This window comes from Petaurus breviceps, unplaced genomic scaffold (assembly GCF_028583685.1).
Source record: "Petaurus breviceps papuanus isolate PSGF00001 unplaced genomic scaffold, PetGlider_PUasm1.0 490, whole genome shotgun sequence".
NCBI classification, from domain to species: Eukaryota; Metazoa; Chordata; class Mammalia; order Diprotodontia; family Petauridae; genus Petaurus; species Petaurus breviceps.
In genome coordinates this window covers 24,991,961-25,010,522 of record NW_027186352.1, presented here as the reverse complement: position 1 = coordinate 25,010,522, position 18,562 = coordinate 24,991,961, and the positions used below count along the sequence as shown (strand labels likewise).

The 18,562-nt window shown below is 39.1% G+C and overlaps 1 protein-coding gene across 2 annotated transcripts in view; it reads left to right on the top strand.

The window, feature by feature from the left end:
• The window catches only part of RTKN2 (rhotekin 2), a 107,267-nt gene that overhangs the window by 69,715 nt on the left and 18,990 nt on the right, over positions 1-18,562 (top strand). The window contains exon 12 of one of the 2 annotated variants that reach the window (XM_069101856.1): positions 852-6,566. The exons of the other annotated variant lie outside the window; for it this stretch is intronic. Coding sequence (XP_068957957.1) covers positions 852-1,249 — 398 coding nt within the window. The 3' untranslated portion in view covers positions 1,250-6,566. Of the gene's footprint in view, positions 1-851; positions 6,567-18,562 lie in introns of those variants that run through there. 2 annotated transcript variants of the gene reach the window in all.

Below are 18,562 nucleotides of genomic sequence, written 5' to 3'. Positions count from 1 at the left end.
TATATAAATCTATGAATGTGTATGTATATGTTACACATATGTACTCTATAGATATGCTTGCTAAAATATGATATAAAATATTTCTATACATATATGCATATATGTTTATGTATAATGTGTGTATATATGATATGAAATAAATGTGTTTTATACACGTGTTATAATATATAGGTAATATACACACTGTAACACATGTATGTTGTATATACTATGCATATATTGTTGGTATATACACATGTGTATATATGACAGAGACTTCCAGATTAGAGGAAACACTTCTGGAGCACTGTTAGTTTGGGACGTTATGTCCCGTAGCAGTGCTCCGTATCCATTAGTAGGAGCACTTTTTTTTAAGCAATTGGGGTTAAGTAACTTGCCCAAGGTTACATGGCCAGTTTTTTTGTGTGGGTGTTAAGTATCTGAGGCCAGAACCGATCCTGGGTCCTGCTAACTCTGGGGCCGGTGCTCTTACTCACTGTGGCACCTGGCCGCCCCAAGTAGGAGCACTTTTGACCAGATGATTCCAGGAGAATTGTATTGATTAAGAAAGAGAATCATTGCATTTTAGACTTTGAGCTGAAAAGGGACCAAACCTAGCACTTTACAGATGAAGAAGCTGGGATTCAGAGATGTTTGTTAACATAAATGGGAATTGTTTTATTTTTGCTTTTTATTTTTTAAACTTCATTATCTTTTATCACAAACATCCTAAAATGATTTAGTTTTGTCTAAGGTAATGATCTGAGATCCTTCCTAGCTCTTAAAGTTAGGAAATGAACAGTCAATCTCTAGTGAAAAATTATTGTAACTTTGGATTTTGTCACCATTTTTCCCCCTTAAAATCATTATAGGCATTGATTCCCCTGTGAAACTTGAGAGTTTAACTGATATAATAAAGAAGAAAATTGAAGATACTAATGGGCAGTTCCTCATTGGTGAAAAACAATCCTCACCCCCATGGGGTGCACTCTTTGATGGGACTCATCAAATAGTCTTCCAGAAAAATGTTGAGTTGTCTCCAATAAATGAAGCATTGAGCAATAATGATGGGAAGGGGAAAAAAAGACGGGCATCTCTTCTTCCTTCGGATAAGCCACCACATAATGTGAAAGGACTGATAGAGGCAGACCAGTTGGACAAGGAGAACATCTGGGAAAAGACGAGCTTTGCGTCTCGGACTTCCTCTTTTGATACATCAGTTACACAAACCTTTGGCTTCACCTCGTCAGCTCCTTCCCAGTGGAGATAATAGTTTAATTGGTGGTGAGATCTTGGCCTCTTCAGGTACAAAATGTAGAGTCCAAGCCAGTGCCAGCTCCAGGACCGAAATCCGTCAAAAACGTTCCTGACTGAAGATCTCGGTTGTAATACCAAATGTAACCTTGATGAGTACATAGCTTAACAAAAGATAGTGGTGGTTACTTATTTGCTGTTGAGGCTTGTTGTTCAGAGGCTTTGAGATGTGTTGCTGCTTAATGACTATGGTAGCTATATAGAGTGATGGATGGTGATTTGCATCAATGTTTTATAATATTAATTAGGGGAGAAAACAGGTTTTTTTTTGGGGGGGATATATTTATTTTCTATGCCTAATTGTCTCCATGTTGTTTCCACAACAGAATGAATGAGTCAGATTCTAAATGTAGTCTTAGAGTCTGGAAGAGTTAACTTGCACCCACCTCAACACCAGGGTGTAAACTTTGCCCCCAGGGAAAACAGAGCTGAAAAATTGAGGGTTGTTGGGGAGAGAATCTCTAGTTATGTTATTAAATATGTGTCATATATTCATCCTGTGAATTTTAATGGGAATCAAAGTTTGTTTTAATTCATATTTCAAAAGTTTTATTCAAACCACAAATTGCCGAATCCACCCAAGAAAGTTTCTTTAATATTCTGGAATTCTCATCTGACATTTCACTGGCTCCAATTCAGTATTAGTCACCAGTTTATAGACTTGACCTTTTAAATTCTTGGGATAAATTCTGGAATCATATTGAATTCTTCATCTTTAAAAGGAATTTTTAATGCACTATTTAAAATTGTTTCCTTGATGAACCCCATAGCTGTGTTTTACCATTAGTCCTTGAAAGTCAAATATATCCAACTTTGGCCTACAGAAGTTACACATGACTTCATGATCTATGTATTATTGAACAAGAAATTCACTTTTCTCTATCCAGTGCTAATTTCCTATTGTGTAACATTGGATTTTCAAACTTTGGTTTTTAATTGAGTTCTTGGCCAACATTTTAACATTTAATTAGCAGTTGTGTTCAAAAGAGATGGCAGATTAGGAATTCTCTGAAAAGTTGAATATGGTATTAATTTTCCATATTTAACACAGATAAATAGTGTTTGTCTTAAACCCGATATTCCTTTCTTAGTTAAAGGTTTATAATGCGTTGTCTCTGTTATCTACCTAAAGTCAGATTCTTACAACGGTGACATAATTTCCATAGGTGGTAATTTCCATAGCAACTAATCATGGTGACAGAAATGGGATTATGAATTCAAGGAGAGGAATAAACAGCAGGAACAGATGAACACCTTAAAGGAACAAAAAGCCCTTTTCTTGTTATAATGTTCCTTGTAAGCAAGAACAGAGGGTTGTTTCTTAAAAAATCTAATCCAAATTTCCAAACAAAGCATTTTCCATAAGGTGTCAGTAGCAACACTAACCATCTCAAATCTTACTGAATTCGAAATGTTGTTGGAAGAAGGAAATAAAAATACAAGGATTAAATTACTGCCCTGTTCTCTAATCTCTGGGGATCTTTTTAAAGCTATTAAAAGCTCCAAATCTTGGATCAGGCCTGCATTATTACAATGCAAAAATAAGTGCTTGGCCAAAAGGGCCTCTGTTAATTTAATTGGAGCCTTTATTTTTTTTCCTGTTAATATCTATTGCCATGTATGTTATTTTTATGTGTAGAATATGTATGTTTGCTTTTACATATATATGTGTGTGTGTACATATATTTATGTGTATATATATATATATATATATCTGTAAAAGTGGGCATGTAGAATGATGCCACTTCTTTGTCTGGTATTGGGACTTGTGTGCACTTTTTTTGTGTGTGTGGCCAAGATCTCTAGGGAAAATGAAGGAGAATTTCCCAACCACTGGAGGAAAAAGGAGACATGAGATCTTTGATGAGAAGGCAACCCTGAACACTTGGCTAGTGTGATTTATGCAAGATTCTGCCTATGAAATCCTAGAAATAAAACTAACTTCTTTCTCCTGTCAACGAAGTTTATATTAATTACAATTTTGATTGCCCTTTGAACAAATGACATTGAAAGTCTCAAAGGAAAATACCAGCATTAAAATGTAAAATAATTCTTTAAAAAAATAAGGCTGTTTTAGGTAGTATTTTGTGTCATCTGTTTCTACTTAATCGTATATCTAACTATGCTGGAGGCAGAATGGTTTGTGTCACTGAGATCGACCGTTCTTTCTTTCATAGTTGGAACCACTAACCTCTTGAAACTTTTGAATTCCATCCTTCTCATTTCTCATGTAAATTACAGCAGGGAGGGCTTTTAGTTTGATGTGAGTTAAAAGTTCCTGGCTACAAAAGTAAATTACACACCAGTCATACCTTTCCTTGGTGGGCAAATTTGAAGGTCTCAAAAATAGATGTCTCCATTGTTTCTGTGCCATTGGAAATGGATTTACTGGAGCCCTTTACAATCCTCCTGATGACCTCTTACTGATGGGCTGAGATCAAGAATAGCATAGGTTCTCTTTATTTTGAAATTTTCACTTTATTCTTTCAGTTAACATCTTTTTTTCTCCCTCTCTGTCCCCTCCCATGAAAGGAAGGAAAGAAGGAAGACCTTTTAACAGATATGCACAGTCAAGCAAAAGCATGTCCTGCATTGGCCATATCCAAAAATGTCAACCTAACTGTACATCTTGAATCATAACCTCTATTGTAAATAAAGTGAATAATTATAATTCTCATTTGTATAGCACTTGAGGGTCTGCAAAGTGATTATAGATAGGTAGATTATGTGAATAGATTCTAAAGAGGTAGAGGTTGATTGATTAAATATAACAGGAAAATTTATATTGATGGTAATTTAATAGAAATGTGTATGAATTGAGTGACCATTAAGCAGAATACCCAACATCTGATTCAATAAGAACTTAATCTAGAGTAATCTGATCCTTCTTGTGAGCCCCAAGTACATTGTTTGCCCTTATCTCTGGTACCATTTGTGCACTGAAGGAAATAAGTCATTATTCTTACCATAATGTCTGGAAAGAGTTAAATTGCCTGAATTCTAGCCCCCACTGCCCCAAACTAAGCAGTTTCCTCTCCTGCTATTGGTGAGATCTGAGCCCTGTTTGCTTATGGTTTATTAGATTAAATAGTACGAGAGCATGGAGTGTAATAAAAAAAGTATTTTAAGTTGTACATTTTTCCATTATGCTCTGGTGTAGACAACTACATAATTACCATTAGGGTATCTATGTTAGCTCTAAAAAAAAAAAATCTAGGATAAATTAATGAAACTTCTTTCCAAAGCTGTTGTAATAGAACAGGGACTTTACTGTCTCATAGCTATACCATGGCCTAATAAATGTCATCACTCTAGATGATAAAGTGAAAATATAACTCCATAAAGTAATATGCTTTAGAAACAACTTCTAGGAAATATTCCTGTAAAAGGATTGTATGTAATATGCATATTATACAAATATTAGAAAAACATATAAAAGACAGGAATATACTACATTAGTAACTGACTCCCCCAAATTTCCCCATTTTGAGAATGGCTTGTTTCTCAATTGGTAGGTACTGGTCAATCAACTAAACCATTTGCTAATCCAAAGCAAGTTTTCTAATTTAATTCTAAATAATTTCTTTATCCCCACAAATGATACGGTCATCATTAGGAGATACTAGAAAGATTGTTATTTTTTCTTCCAGAGAAAAACACATTGAATTGAATATTTTCTGGAATAGGATTTCTGTCTCCCCTTTGTCTCTCATATACACACCCTATGGAAGACGTCCTTGTCATACAAAAAGACTTCCATTCTTCTTTTCTCCCTTGAAGAAATAGTTGGAAAGTATTGAGTTAAACCCATGATAAAGTTCATCAAAAACCTGTTCATTTTATCTCATTTCCAATAAAGGGTGGCAGTTTATGATATAGAGTAATATATGCTGAGTTGTAAAAAAAAATGCTGGTTCAGCCTTACTGAATGGGCTGTCTTCACATTCCTCGTGTGCCCTTTTAAATTGTTTCTTTGTGTAGACAGATAGTAAACTTGAAACAAAGCCTTTTTTGACTCAAAACTTCAGCCCAGTCTTGGTAATGATAGTCTAATTGGTGAAACTCAATAGAGCTAATAGATGTATGGCAATTCTATGATGATATTCTGATGTTTCAGATGACTCTGGTAGCAAATTAGCATTTTATGCCCTGCTATGTGAATTCCCTCTAATAGCATTAATGTATTTTTAAGCAGTGACAGTCAGAGTGTGGTTAAATACAAAAATAATAGAATCACAGAGTGGGAATGCAGATGTAAATCTAGAAGGCACTTGGTTAGCATATAATTTATACCTCCTAAGGTAAACAGCTTTTCAGAAAATAGCAGACATACCAATTCTCTGGTGAATTTTGCGAAATCCATTTTAACTTTCTCAGGTACCCCCTGACCTATGAGAGCGCCTTTTTAAGTGGATTCAAATGTATGTGGAAAGTTAAATCCATTTATAAATGCCTTATCTTTGCCCTTTAGGGTTCTATTAAATGTATTTTACCTGGTACTATTAAAAATGGAAATTGTGATGATTTAGAGACAACCCATGTAAGGTCAGTTAGACATGTTTGTATTGTATAAGCAGTCAAGTATTTCTTCAGGCATGGATTCAAGCACCTCAGCCACCTGCTGAGAAGTTAATTAGTTCAGCCCCAAATGGAATTATAGGGCAGTGTGGTACAATTTATGTGAAATGCCATTTTAAAAAGCAATCACCTGTAATGTGGGGTGAAGGGAGGAGAAGAAGTACAGATAGAATCCTTTACTCTGAACTGGCAGACAAATGCCATTGCTCCAAGAATTTTTTTTTCAATATGGTAGGAATTTAGCAAAACACAAATTGTGTTTTTAAGAGTGAAATATTAAAACACTAATTAAACTTTAACTGACGACAGTTTAATTTCCTGGTACGTCTTAAATGTTCCATTAGTCTTAAACTGTAATGTAGATGGCGATGTCTTTTTACACTCACATTTCAAAGGCATTGCCGTAGTTAAATGTTTACATATTTACTTTTAATTGCTTTATGGGTACCAATCATGGCAAAGGTTTGTTCTGGATGGTCTAACTTTGCAGTTAATGCTTTTTAGCCTTAACGACTTAGGAAGTACCACTTTGGTTTTGATTTAAAAATATAAAAATTGTTTTTGTCTGACATGAAATTGTTTGGGTAATGTTATTTTTTGCTGAGAAATACGTATAATTTGTATTCTGTGTGTTTTTCCCCCTTAAAATCTGGGTTAAAACTGAATTTCTGGATTAAAGGGATCTATTATACCAAGGACTTACATTTTCTTAAGCAAGTAGAAGCCATGCGTTCATGGCAACTAGAAATTCAAAGAACCACTTCATGAGTACATATTTTTGCCTCTTGCTCAAAGAACTTTTTTCTGGGTTAATACTGACAATGATAAACAGTATGGTGACCTGAGTTTAGTCAGATGGACAGACGTGCCAGGCGCTCGTGTTAATTGTAAAACCAATGTCCTCATAGCCTTGCCTGATGCAGAATTAGATGTATTTAGCGTCCTACGCTCTTTTCTTGAACACTAGACTTCCTCTTTTCATAGTCCATACTATCAACAATCCATAAAATGGAAACTCTAAGCTTACTCATAGCTTAGAGATGTGGAATTTCCCCAATGTCTCAGTAACTGATAGTAAATTAGGCACTCTAGAGAAACGGTCTCTCCTTGCCACTAAGAGACCACTTATTTTAAAGCCACCTCCCTCAGCATCTAATTTATTCCCAGGGAACAATTTAAGAGATGGGGGTAGGAAGTGAAAAGAGCACTGAAGTTGTCACTCAGTTACTATGTTAGGTCTCCACTTGATTTTCCAAACCCATAAACCTCTCGCTTCTTGGGGGAACGAGTTGCTTACTGATTGAAGGAAGGATTCACTAACATGAAGGCAGACTGGTTCATCACCTGTCATGTTCTAGGCAGGCACTGTGCTAGAGATACATGTACAGAAAATGAAAGGGCCCCTCTTCATTGAGCTTACAGTCTCATGAAGGCGACAAACACAAGATACGTAGCTTAAATGTAAAATTAATAAAAACATCTACAAAGTAGTTGGGATCAGGAAAGGCTTCATGTAAGAGGAAGTACTGAGACTGCAGCTTAAAGTGAAGACATCATTAAGTTGGGTGAATTTTCCTCATCTTAAAAATAGGGGTATTTTTAAGAACTACAAACCAAATATTGCCAATTTAATACTGCAGAAAATGCATTTTCAGAAGTAGTTATAAAGGGTATGTGGTCATGTGTGCATGTTCTTATAATGAAAATTCATTACTGCTCCATATATCACTGAGTGCTTTCAATCAAAATATGTTCCATATGTTTCTCCATGTAATCTTAACAAAGGGAAAAAGAGACCCTACTAAATTACAAAGGATCCAGTGGGCAACAGGGAGATCCATTATGGGTTTAAGCAGACTCTGGTATGTTATCAGCAGTACCTTGTGAATTAGAAAAGATGCTGAGTGAAGTGGGGCCTCTAAGTGTGCCATGGTGAGTGAGAGAAGCCAGGAAATGGCCAAGGGTAGAAGAAGAGTTGGAGATGAGAATAAGTACAGAAAGGTTCATCAGGTGCTAAAATTTATCCATATAATTGTCTCTCCTAAGGGGCAGCCCGATTAAGTGGAAGGTGAGCCTGAGAGTCAAAAAGAATCTGCCATATGCTGGCCTCGTGCCTGGGGAGTCACAGATGGCATGCTCTCCATTTCCAGGCAGAGTGGGCTATTAGCTATTAATTCTGTCTGGTCCCCACTCTCTCCAGTCTTGGCACTGTTAGCTTCAGCGATCCCCATCATGAACACTGTACATCGTCAACAATTAAAAGCCTTCCTTCTTTGCAAAATGCCTCCTTTCCAGAAGGTGATACACATCTCTTATGCCCCATCTCTTCTTCCTCCCATCTCTTCTGTCTGAATTTTTCCTTCTCTACCAGATTCTACCAAGATATCTTACTAGTATATATGGCTTCTTCCTCTGTTAGATTGAAGCTCCATAAAGTCAAGGACTGTCTAAATTTCCATGTTTATAGCTACTCTAGTGAAAGGCCTCAAGGCCTAGTCACACAAGGGTGGATAGAAGATTGGCTTTAAAGACTCAAGAAGTTGCGTTCAAATTCTGCTTCTGACATTTACTAGTTCTGTGACCCTGGCCCAATCATTTAACTGTCCAGTGCCTTCCACCACCCTCTAAGACTAAGTTATTGAGTAGATGCTGACTTGCATTCATGGAGGGACTTTACACACCATTATACCAGTATATCCCTACACCAAGGAAATCACAGGTCCAATTTAGAAGAAAAAAACATGCTTACTTATTTATCGACCGTGTATCTATCTCTCAATAAAATGTACGCACCATAAGGACAGCTCTTTCATCTTGAAACATAATTAGACAGTTAACATGCTTTGGTTGTATTGAAGAAGGATTATTAAATTAGAGATGTTCAGAGATGATATTGGAAAGACTGGGTTCCATACTTTACCACAAAGCATCTTGGGAACCATTGCCAGCTGAACACTGCTTATGTTTGTCATGAATTTGTGATTCTTTGGAACACTAGAGTCTCCAAAGAATGGAAGCTGATCATCCAAAGGGCAGTGGAAAAGAAGCACATTGTGGGTGTGAACTGGCTGTAATCCATGCTAGATAAGGAATTAATATAGAAACAGTGGAAAGGATATTGTCAACAAATATATGACAAGTAAAAAATAAATGATTGGTCATGGAAGAAGAGGAAGGACTAACCAATGGACAGCTTACAAGCGCCATTGATATCTTCATGATGTCACAAGAGTATAAGGAAGGTCACTAGAGGGGTGAATTTATAGAGAACACAGGAAGAAGACAGGCAAGGACAATTTGTGATCTACATCGTTTGAGCAAGTGTTTTTCATTTGTGTCTGATTCTTTATGACCCCATTTGGGGTTTTCTTGGCAAAGACACTGGGGTTATTTGCCATTTCCTCTTCCAGCTCATTTGACAGATGAGGACACTAAGGCAAATAAGATTAAGTGACTTGCCCAAGGTCACACAGCTAGTAAGTCCAGATAAGTGAGTCCAGATTTGGACTCAGGAAAATGAGTCTTCCTGACTATGCACTATGGCGCCACCTTGATGCCCCTTGAGTCAATGCCTATATTGAGATAACATTGATTGGGATATTTGAGTGAGAGGTTTGTTCTTCCATAAAAATCACAGATTTAACCCACACAAATCATCGGCATTTCTATATGTGACTAACAAAACCCAACAGCCAGAGATAGAGAAATTCCATTTAAAGTTACTGAAGATATTGTAAAATATTTGGGAATCTACCTGCCAAAACAAGTCCAGGAGCAATATGACCACAATTACAAAATATTTTTCACACAAATTAAGTCAGATATAAATAATTTGAAAAACATCAGTTGTCTGTGGGTAGGCCAAACTAATAAAATAAAAATGAATACTTTACCTATTTAGTGCCATACCAATCAGACTACCAAAAAATTATTTTATAGAGCTAGAAAAAAAATAATTTATCCAGAAGAACAAAAGGTTGAGAACATCAAGGGAGTTAAAGAAAAGAAATACTAGGGAAGGTGACCTAGCCATACCAAATCTTAAATCGTATTATAAAGCAGCAATCATCAAAACTACTTGGTACTGGCTAAGAAATAGAGGAGTAGATCAGTGGAATAGGTTAGGTACACAAAACACAGTAGTCAATGACTAGCAATCTACTGTTTGATAAACCCAGACCCCAGTTTCTGGGATAAGAACTCACTATTTGACAAATACTGCTGGGAAACTGGAAAATAGTATGGTGGAAATGGCATAGACCAATGTCTGACACTGGATACCAAAATAAAGTCCAAATGGGCCCATGATTTAGACATAAAGGTTGATACTATAAGCAAATTGAGGGAGCAAGGAATAGTATATCTGTCCAATTTATGGAGAATGGAGGAATTAATGACCAGATAAGAGAACATTATGAAATGTAAAATGGATAATTTTGATAATGTTGAATTGAAAAGTTTTTGTATAAACAAAGCCAATGCAACCAAGATTAGGAGGGAAGCAGAAAACTGGGAAAGAATTTTTACAACCAGTGTCTCTGGTAAAGGCCTCATTTCTAAAATATATAGAGAACTCAAGTCAAATTTATAACAATACAAGTCATTCCCCAATTGATAGATGGTCAAGGGATATGGACAGGCAGTTTTCAGAGGAAGAAATTAAAGCTAGCTACATATATGAAAAAATGTTCTAAATCACTATTAAATAGAGAAATACAAATCAAAACAACTCTGAGGTACTATATCTCACCTATCAGATTGGCTAACATGACAAAACAGGAAAATGATAAATATTGGAGAAGATGTGGGAAAGCTGTAACACTAATTCATTGTTGGTGGAGCTGTGAGCTGATCCAACCATTCTGGAGAGCAATTTGAAACTATGCCCAAGGGGCTATAAATCTGTGGATACCCTTTGACCCAGAAATGCCACTTGTAGGGCTATATCCCAAAGAGATCGTAAAAACAGGAAAGAGGACCCACATGTACAAAGATATTTATAGCAGCTCTTTTTGTGGTGACCAAGAAATGGAAATTGAGGAAATACCCATCAATTGGAGAATGACTGAACAAATGGTGGTATATGAATGTAATGGAATACTATTGTGCTATAAGAAATGATGAACAGACTTCAGAAAATCTTGGAAAGACTTACATGAACTGATGCTGAGTGAAGGGAGCAGAGCCAGGAGAACACAGGAGGACACAGTAACAGACACAACATGCGATGACTCACTTTGATAGACTTAGTCCTCAACAATGCAAGGACCTAAAACAATTCCAAAGGATTCATGATAGAAAATGCCATCCACATCCAGAGGAAGAACTGTGGAGTCTGAATACAGAGTGAAGCAGACTGTTTTTTTGTTTTGTTTTTAAAATTCTTGTGCTTCCTCCCATTCATACTAATTCTTTTAGTAGGAATGTATATGCATATATATCAGATTGCATGCCATCTTGGGGGAGGGGGCTGGAAGAAGAAGAAAATTTTAAACTTAGAGAAGTGAATGTTGAAAACTAAAAATAAATAAATTAACTAAAAAAAAAAAACCCACCATGGGTTTAGATGTCTAGCTCAGTGCTTCCATTTTCCTAATAAGGAAACATTAAATTTAAAAGATAAAACAAGACCCTCTTGTTGCTTCCTAGGAGCTGTGTCTTTTTGGGAGGGGAGAAGGCAGGGCAATTGGGGTTAAGTGACTTGCCCAAGGTCACATGGCTAGTATGTGTTCAGTGCATGAGGTTGGATTTGAACTCAGATCCTCCCGACTCCAGGGCTGGTGCTCTATTCACTGCACCACATAGCCACCCCTTGTGTCTTCTTCTGAAAGTCAGTTCGTAACTATAAATTCATGACTCTCAATCAGGTCAGTCAGCAAACACTGACTGTTCCCTGTGTACCAAGTACTGTGCTAAACTCTGAAGATGCAAAAGTGCAGGAAGGCTTTGCCCAGAGAACTCTTCTGGACCACTGAGGAGAGAATTTTGCCTCTCACTAATGTTTTTTCTCCCAGTGTTCAAAACCTGTCACATGGGTGAGCTTGTGTGTTTTGGTCCTAGAAGGGCAATGCAACACTTTGCTTTGTAATTTTCTTAGCCTTGTGGCCCTCTACAAATCAAAATACCATTTATTTAATGACCATAAAGCCAGGCAGCCTCCACTAAAGTCTTCCCAATGCTTCTTTATGGTGTTTAATTGACCAGGAGTTCTTGAACCTATGCCAGCACAATATAAGCTCTGCCTTATATTTTTATTTTCTCGGCAAATATACTGGAGTGGTTTGCCATATTCTTTTCCAGCTCATTTTACAGATGTGGAAACTGAGGCAAACAAGGTTAAGTGACTTACTTGGGGTCATACACAGGAAGTGTCTGAGGCCAGATTTGAACTTTGTAGGATAAGACTTCCTGACTGCAGGCCCTGTACCACCTTGCTGCCCCAGCATCAGGTCCTACCAAACCAGAAGGGCCTCAGATATGAGCCTGGGAATGGACTATATTTCTGTTGTCCAAGGACTAGCCTAATTAAATGCCACATGGTGGAGAAAATGTTAGGACCTAGAATCAGGAGAAGAGTTCAGATCCCATATCTGTCACTTCCTTTTTTTTTCCACCTTACCTCGCCTTAATCACTGAATGGGTGTTGCCTCAGACAAACTGAGACCTGGGAAAGATCTTAGCTTAAAAAGACCAAGGTCTCCCACTGCATCTGGGGCCATCTCCAGTCATCCTGATCTACACCTGGCCATGGGACCATATGGCTCCAGAGGAGAAAGTGAGGCTGGTGCCTTTGCCCAGCCCTGCCTCACTTAAACCCAATCCACTTGCAAGTCGACATCCCCTTCCTGATGTCACAGTCCTTCTCAAGAAGGAAGATCAAAGAACAAGAATAGCAGCTGTAGAAAGGTCAGAGCAGTATCGATTTAGAGACAGATCTGGACAATCCTCAAGCCCATGCTCATTTTACAAGTGAGGAAACTGAGGCCCGAATGGTTCAGGGACTTAGCCAAGGCCACACAGGTAGGAAGAGGCAGAGCCAAGATTCCATTGCAGGGCTTCTGCTGCTAAACCCAACGCTCTTTCTCCTTGCATTGCAGGACAGCAGCCATTTGGGGTCTCCATTTTCACACCTACAAAACAGGCATGATATCTATGGCACCTTTTCCAGTCTAGCTGTGGGAATCTGCTGGATGTATGTCAAGCCCTCTGCAAGCCCATCAGCTGCTGTTTGATGTCAGCCATTCTCAGTGGCAGAATTGTGCCATTTGCTGCCTGTCTAACCCTGAAAGGCTGCTAAGGCACCTTGTGACCCATGCAGAGGGAGCCCCCCTCTGCCCATGGAATCACAGCCCCTTGCAATACAGGGGACCACTAGAGTCTCTTCCAGGGAAAGGAAGCACCTACATTCACGGATTCTCATTTTCCCTTGCTCCTGTGGGCTTTGCTTTCCTTTCCTCCTCTTGCCGGAACCTTTCACCACCCACCACCGGAAGTGGACACCAGAACGTGTGCAGACATTCTGAGAGGCCCAACATCAGCTCTCCCGGGACACTAAAAGGCTGTGTTTAAAAAAAACATGTCTCCGCCTTTTGATCGTCCGGCATTTCAAGATGCTTGACCTGTTCTTATTCATTTAGTCTGTCAGGGAAGGAGTGTTTCTGCCCCAGCCGCATGCACTTCGAGCTTTCTGTTCGTGCCTTCTGTCAAACAAGATTTCTTCAGCCTTTGATTTTTATCAAGATTTACTTCGCCGCTCTTTAAAGCAGTTAATTCAAAGTTCACTGTCTCTGTGGGTGGATTCGTTGAGTAACTGAAATACCAGCGGTGAATGCCACGAGTCTGTTAGAATATTTTCTCTTTGCCAGATCTACTCTTACCAAAATAGGGGCCTTGAACAATGGAACCAGCGCCCACGTATCTGACATCTTCAAAGGAAAGATTTTGGGGGATACCAACTGCGATTTTTTAAAAATCTATTTTATTTTTTCTCAATTACACATGAAAAAATATTTTAATATTTGCTTTTTTTAAATTTTGAGTTCCAAATTCTCTCCCTTAATTCTCTCTTCTCTCCTTCCTGGAGAAGGCAAGTAATTTGTTATAGAAGATACATGTGCGGTTATGCAAAACATATTTCCATATTAGCCATGTTGTAAAAGAACCAATGATGTGGTAGTGATAAATCACCCAGAATGGGCTGTGTTAAATAGAATATGGGTGCTCCAAGATGATGGGGGGCAGTTAGGTAGCACAGTGAATAGAGCACTGGGCCTGGATTCAGGAAGACTCATCTTCCTGGGTTCAAATCTGGCCTCAGATACTTCCTAGCTGTGTGACCCTGGGCAAGTCATTTAACTCTGCCTCAGTTTCCTCATCTGTGAAATGAGCTGGAGAAGAAAATGGCAAACCTCTGCAGTATCTTTGCCAAGAAAACCCCAAATGGGGTCACAGAGAGTCAGACATGGCAGACATGGCTGATACTTAGAAGGTAAAGTTCCAGACTTGGAATTTAGCAGATGTTTGTCTGCATCCTATGTCAGACTTTAGCTCTATGGCCTCCAATAAGGCCTTCAAGCTTTCTAAGCCTCAGTTTCCTCATGTATAAAAGTGAGGGTATTAGAGCAGTTGACCTGTAAGATCTTTAATACCTCTGAACCTGCAATCCTGCTTGGAAAAGAGACAAGCAATGCCTCAAGGAAAGCCAGAACAGAACTTTTGCTCCATCATCTCTTTCTGACCTAAAACGAGCTGGGAGCACAGAGAATATAGTAGGAAGGAAGGTTTTTTTCTTTTTAGACCTAGTAGAAATGGTCCAAACATGAGACTCTTTCCTAAGAGCAATCAGACAGAGGCATCTGTCTCCTACCTTAAAACTGGAGGCCATTTTTAGTGGAGTCTTCAGAGGCAGGATGAGAGGGCACCAAACTGGTCCGCCTGCCTGCCCAGCCCTGGACTGGAACTCCAGATTGGAAGGGAGCAGAGGAAGCTGCTAACTGGACCTCCAGAGTGTCTAGGGAGGGGAAAAGACAGTGTGGGAAAAGCAGACACTTTTACAAGCATACATTCCTAAGGTTAGAGGCTTTTCATAAATGAAGTAACGGTTTTATGGGACCAAATTACAATAGCAAGCATTTATGTGGCCCTATAAGGTTTGCAGAATGTTTTAAAATAATACCACTGGAAAGTAAATGCTCTCATTACCCCCATTTTAGAGACAAGGAAACTGAGGCAGACAGTTTCAGTGACTTGCCCAGGGTATACAGCTTGTGTATTGTCTCCCCCATGAGAGGGTAGGAACTGTGTTTCTGCCTTTGTATGTATCCTGTGTAGTTAGCATAGAGCTTGGTATCTAGTAAGCATTTAATTGTTGCTTGTTGACTGAAAGCGGCTTACACTCAACCCCAATTACGCGATCCCTGTATCTTATAGGAATCACAATATTCTTTTCTTTGTGGTGTCATGGATGAAACCACTTGTATACAGATGCAGGGTCGGGACAGATGGTGTCCTTGCTACCCCCCTCCCATCATGGCTGCTGTCTCTGTTGTCACTCTGGCAGTGCCTAAAGCTTCCCAGTGACATACTACTGAGGTGCCTCAGCCCTTCCCCTCAAGACATTTACTCAGTTCTCTTTACTCCTAAGATCTTATCTCTCCCCCTCCATTACAGTGGGGGAGACACCACCCTTTCAGACTCTGTCACATCTCCTAAGTACTTGCGTATACAGGCACAGGGTAATCTATGACCACCAGGAGCCTCTGATAACCAGTGTCCTGCTACATAAAGCTTTAAGGTTTTCAAACCCCTTCCCATAAAGATCATCTCATTTCTATACAAAGTAAAGTGTCAAAGAGTGGGAATATTAGGAAGGCTTGAGCTAAGTGCTGAAGGGCGGCTCTGGACTCCTCAGGGTTGAGGTAAACCTGGGGGCAGTCTGAGCAAGTCACAGAGGAAGGACAAGAGAATCCCCACCCCTCTCGGGAGGATATGTTCCACAAAGGCAAAAACTGTGCCTTGGCTGAATTTTGTACGTCCTCCAGCCCCTGGCCCCCTACTCTTTTTCAAGGCAGACATTTAATAAAGGCTTACTGAGCTGAATTCAATTTCTGCTTTCTCCCTGGGAGTTTAACCTTGGGCTGATGTAGCCACACCTAGGACTCCACCAGTCAGCCAGTAAACATTTGTTAAATGCCTATTGTGTGCCAGGTACCATGCTAGGTGCTGGAGATGCAAATGGGAAAGACAACCCTGTCCTCATGGTGCTTACAGTCTAACAAGGGAAGACAGTATAAAAGGAAACTACAAAGAGGCACCTGAGGGTGCTGAGAAGGTGTTGAGGATGAAAACTGGACCCATCTCAGTGAGGATGAGATTTCAGGTGATGAGCTTACCCTGGGGAAGGCAGGATGTTCTTGGAGTCAGATCCGAGCAGACTGGCATCATTCATTCAGGGGCACGTGTAATAACCAAAGGCACAGTGCCCATGAAGAGTACACCCATTTCAATGGAGATAGCCTTCAATGGAGATAAACCTGTTAACATCAAAGCCTTTCCCATAACACCTTTCTAGTGGTAAAGGATGAAAATGCTTCTCCTCCTCCTCCTCCTTCTTCCACAGATCATTTACAGATGAGGAAACTGAGACAAACAGGTAAAGTGACTTGCCCAGGGTCGCACAGCAAGTGTCTATAGTCAAATTTGAACTCAGGTCTTTCTGACTCCAGGTCTGAGCTCTATCCACTGCACTTTAGCTGCCCTTTGGGAATGCTTGCTTATTTTCAAAATTAATCACATATTAATAAGATAACGTTTTAAGAACAATGCTTCCTTGGATTATTTAATTGTTTATGCACTGGCTGAATGGTCCTGGCAAGCCATTTTAACCCATATTTCCCTCTAGGAAACTCTTAAAACTTTATAAATTGCAGAACACTTGCTGATCCATCTTTGTAGAGAGAATTTCCTCACTGGGCATTCTCTAGTCTCAGCTAATTAAATCACAGGTCTGGACTACTACATTCTCCCTCAAAACAAAAACAACCACAAAAATAAAAGTACCAGGCACTAGGCAAGATCCTAGGACTACAAAGGAAAAAAACCCAAAAGCCATCCCTATTCTCAAAGGGGTTATAGTCTTCTGATGATGGGCTTTATGCTATTTTATATGTGCAAGCCACAATTTGTAATATGCTTCCACCTACTTATGTTTCTTTAAACCTTGTTCTATTTAATGTCCACACCTGAGACTTAAAAAAACCAAATAATCGTTACAAACATGTATACTCTCCCTGAAGGTCTACAAAGCATTTCTTTGTACACTGTGAGAACAGTAATGCAATGATTATTTTACAGATGATAAGAAAACTGAGCTAACGTGAGTTTCTGGGGTCACAGGTAGAAGGAGTCAGAGCCAAGATTTCAGTACAACATTTCCAATTCCAATTCCAGCATTCTTTTCATGAATCCCCATCATGCGTCAAACTCAAGGGAGCCTGAGTTGGAAATCGCCCTAAGGTATCTCTGCCATGAAGAACAGACAAGATTTTCTTAGGAAAAAGATCTACATTATAGCACATTATTTGGGCACAATAAGGCCTCACAATTTTCCATTGTTCCAGCACTTGGAAGCATTTTATTGTGCCCTCACTAGTTCTAGAGAGAAACGAAGCAAAACCAAAATTAACAAACAAACTCATTAGAAACATTTTCATCAAAATAGTGTTTTGTCATAAAGACTTGAAATTACTCCATGGCTACAATTCATACTTCTCTAATTGCTCATTCAGCATGTCATTAAAATTGTATGAAGTTCACAAAATCAACCTTTAGAATGAAAGTAAATCTGAAAGCTTTTAGTGGATACAATGTTATTCAGTTAGCGAATCTATCTTAATTAAGTACTTGTGTTCATTCAAGTAATTTTTCTGTTGACCATTATGAAAACCATCTATATTATCTGGAGTTTAGAGAATCATGGCGTGCTTGAGATGGAAGTGACCTTAGAGGTCATCTAGTCCAGTGACTTAGTTTTATAGAGACCAAGGCCCAGAGAGAGGAAGTGTAACTTAACATGCCCGAGGTTACACTAATTAGTAGGGGATGTAGGGAGAGAATCCAGATTTCCTAATACTTGGTTTTGTAATTTCTCTACTATATATTACTCTTGAAAGAGACAAAAGAGTTAGAAATGGGGTCTGGCAGGTCCCTGATTTTACCCTGTGCCGAGAGAGGATAGACTACCCAGAGAGGCAGATGTGGTAACCCAAAAAGAGTTCATTCAGGTAGGCCGTATGGTCCATCAAGGGCAGGGAATGTGTTTTGTACTTCTTGGTACCCACCAAAGCTTGGCACTGGGCCCCTCACGGTTGGTCCTAGGGACACAGAGATGAAGATGAAATAGTCCCAGCCCTTTACAAACTATTGGGAGGGAAGAGCTTCTATGAAAACAAGTTCATCTTCAATATATAAAGGGCAAAGAAATACAAGATTATGAGGGCAGTAATGTGGAAAGCATGAGCAACTGGAAAAATCCTGAAGGCTTCCTGTAGGAGGTGACACCCAAGTTGTGCTTTTAAGGAAAGGATGGATTCTGTAAGGTGGAGGCAAGGTAAAGGTGGAGGGTAGAGAGAGCAACATATCTACCAGTTTGGCTGGAAGATGGAATGTATGGGGAGGATGGCATGATAATGTG